Here is a 3,165-nt window from a genome sequence, read left to right as displayed (position 1 = left end):
TGGGTAACTGGGGTAGTGTTCGTAAAATTTACTGCACTTGCCCCGGCTTGGGTAACCGGGGTAGTGTTCGTAAAAACTGTGTAGTCGCCGGTATTCCTCCTAGTAGGTGGGGTTGTGGTTACCGGAGTTTCTTTAACCATCTTTCCAGAAGTTTGAAAAAACTGAAAAGAAATGAAGTTCTAGCTTTTATGCACGGATGGCGCCAATGAAGAAACACTAATCGGCCCCGGGCAGACTACGGATAATCTGGGGGTTAGATAGATGTTTCCCACGAGGGGTTAGACCCGGCAAAGATGGTTCTTCTGATAACCTGCAAAACAGACACCGTGAGCTCGTCACTGAGAAGGGGGGTTCCTCCTTGTGACCACCCTCCGGCGTGAGAATCAGACTAGATTGCTCTTGAATATAAGTATATATTAAGAGATTGCTAGAGCAGATATCAGGTATAATATGTAAGATACAAGATTGTATATGATAAGATATCATAAGATGAGATGATCATACCATTTGGGGTATTTATAGCCGAAGGTAGGTTTCCAAGAAGGTATAGCCGGCTGAATAGTATTCTTGTTCTACCAACTGTGGCCTACGCACGTGCCATGCTGGTAGTTGGTGGGTAGGCAGCGACTGACAGTGACCAGGCCTGCTGTGTACTATTCCTTTTCCACCAACTGCCGGCTATGCACGTGGTATGACAGGAGTTGGTGAGTAGGCAGCGGCTAATAGTGATACAGTACAAGAGCATGCTGCTCGCCATACTGTTGTCAATGAGCTGTCGTATCTTTGGTCAGATCTTTTGCCCATACCTCGTCAGGTACAGTACAAAAGATCTTCCCGTATCGTACGGACTGGCTTATTTGGGCGGGAGTATTCCCCCTCCCGCCTTTGTGCGGGATTGTTCCCGGCTTTGCTCATTCCTTCAGGTGACAACTGAATTATTGAGAGCTAAGTGCCTTGTGCGTGTAGCCTTGCTGCGCGGGTGGCCTTCCCTGATGGCTTGTATCCGCAGCTGCGGGAACAGGCGGAGTACTTCACCATAGGGAGGCATTTCCTGCGGGAACAGCTTGCGTACTGCGCGTAAGGACGTCACGTCTCTGAGCATGGTGGGTCCTGCGGATCCAGTTGGTTTCTGCGCAGACGTCTCTCTTCAAGGTGAGTCATGCGGGTCCAACTGGGCTCTGCTGGGACCTACCTCTTCAGGTTGCGATTCCTAATGATATGCTGGCTACTATAGCTGGAGAGTATGAAAGCTGCTGAAAATGGGTCTCTAAGAATATATCTGACCATATTAATAGTTTTAATGTCAATATCAGGTTAGTAATTGTTTTAAATTATGTGTTTTTATTATTGTTGTTGTTATGTTTGTTGATTAATTTTGTTCATTTACTGTTAAGTTATGGGTAAAGTGGATGAATGTTTTTAAAGTGATATTTCTATGTCATTAATTATTTTAATTTATATCATTTTGAAGATAATGACTATTCGAATTTGAATTTCTTATCATTTTACTCCTATCTTTACTCCTTTGAAGTTACACTTCCCAATTTTCAGCAACTGGTTATGTAAACGCAGCTATAAATCAAAGACTACTGAACGGCTCCCTCGTCATCCTACACTTTCTGGTTATTGTTTATATCAACCAACATGTCAGCATCTACCAATGAAAAGCAACTCCTTGGCAATACCGGGTAAATTTTAATTCATTATTTATATTCAAATATTAACTGTTGATACGTGACTGTTTTCGTTTTTCGTACACAGCAACACTTTGGAAGATGATATTCAAATTACCATGCTCAACAAACTTGATGTGTCAACAAAGGTTTTCAATGTCAAGGACCGTATTATCCGGTTGTGAAAAAATATGAGCTATATGTTACAGGGTCAAGTTCACACTGTTGAGATGGTTTTAGTGGATGAAGAGGTAATTTAACGTGTATTGGTTAGACACATATTTTTAATGCTGTCTACTTGAATATCAACGTCTTGTATTTTTATGTTTAAATGATAGGGAAACAAGATGCTGGGTAGCATCATTAACGAACATTGGCAAAATTTTAAAAGCTTGATTGAGCTCAACTCTACTATCTTAATTACTAAGGCTTCTCTTGTTGAAAATCGTGATGCCAACAAGTTTATGGGGAGTCCTAACAAAGTATCTTTTAATCATGAAACTAACATTGTTGAAGTTAATGATTTCTTGGGAGAACCGTATGGCTTTACTTTTGCAAGTTTTGAAAATATGAACAACAATCAACAATCTATTTCCACCATTTCATACAGTTGGTTAGTAACTGAGTGAATTAATTTTACTTCACTTTTTTTTCAGAAATTTATTTTAATCTATACTATTTATACATATACCACTTCATTTTGTATCTAGAAATTTATTTTAATCTAAACTATTTATACAGATATCATTGGATGCATTACAAGCTCAGAAAAGCCCACTACTTTTCTAGGAAAAGGAGGGGAACCGACACCTAAAGTTATTGTCCACCTTGAATATTTGAAGTTAGTTTTTTTTTATAATTATGTTACTTTTTTAATTAGCATTTTTTAATATTAAAATACATCTGAATTGATATACAGCTGTAATGCTATTAATGTCACGTTCTTTGGGGATTATGCGAATCAGATGACGGATTATATTTCAAATAATCCGGACAAAACAAACGTTGTAATTATCTTGCAATTTGGTAGATTCGAGTTTTAGGGAAGTAAGTTTTAAAATGTTGTTTACTAAGTGCGTTTATTTTAAATTTTTTCAATCTTTTTTTATTATTTTATAACAAACACATGTTAAACGTTTTTTAAGAAAAACATGGGCTTCAAACAACTTTGTTTATTCAAAGCTTTTCGTCGATGAAGACATTCAAGCCATAATATCATTTAAGCAAAGGTTTGTTATAACTTTATATGCTGTTAATGCATATTATGTTTAAATTTAATGTTCTCAATACATGTTATAACTTTATATTACTATAATACTATAATTGTTGTAATTATATACTTAGGCTGATTGAGCAAACAAGTGGACTAACGGGTTCCAGTCAGAAGTCTATTGGCGAATCTGTCAATTGCACTCTTGAAGATGATTTCTTTATCAAGACTGAATTCAATAACATTGCAGAAGTCCATATGAAAACGGTTTGCTGTTATTAG

The 3,165-nt window shown here is 37.4% G+C and overlaps 1 protein-coding gene across 1 annotated transcript; it reads left to right on the top strand.

The window, feature by feature from the left end:
* Positions 1-1,644: 1,644 nt before the first annotated feature.
* Positions 1,645-3,165, top strand: LOC143534458 (uncharacterized). The gene is made up of 8 exons (XM_077028939.1): positions 1,645-1,688; positions 1,762-1,822; positions 1,883-1,924; positions 2,012-2,282; positions 2,415-2,514; positions 2,593-2,709; positions 2,819-2,902; positions 3,018-3,165. The coding sequence occupies exons 1-8, from the start codon at positions 1,645-1,647 to the stop codon at positions 3,163-3,165; spliced, it is 867 nt and encodes a 288-aa protein (XP_076885054.1).

Source organism: Bidens hawaiensis, unplaced genomic scaffold (genome assembly GCF_021521415.1).
Source record: "Bidens hawaiensis isolate Kalapana, Puna unplaced genomic scaffold, B.hawaiensis_p1.1 tig00010168_1, whole genome shotgun sequence".
Lineage (NCBI taxonomy): Eukaryota > Viridiplantae > Streptophyta > Magnoliopsida > Asterales > Asteraceae > Bidens > Bidens hawaiensis.
The sequence above is the reverse complement of the archived record's forward strand: the minus strand, read 5'-3'. Positions and strand labels throughout refer to the sequence as shown.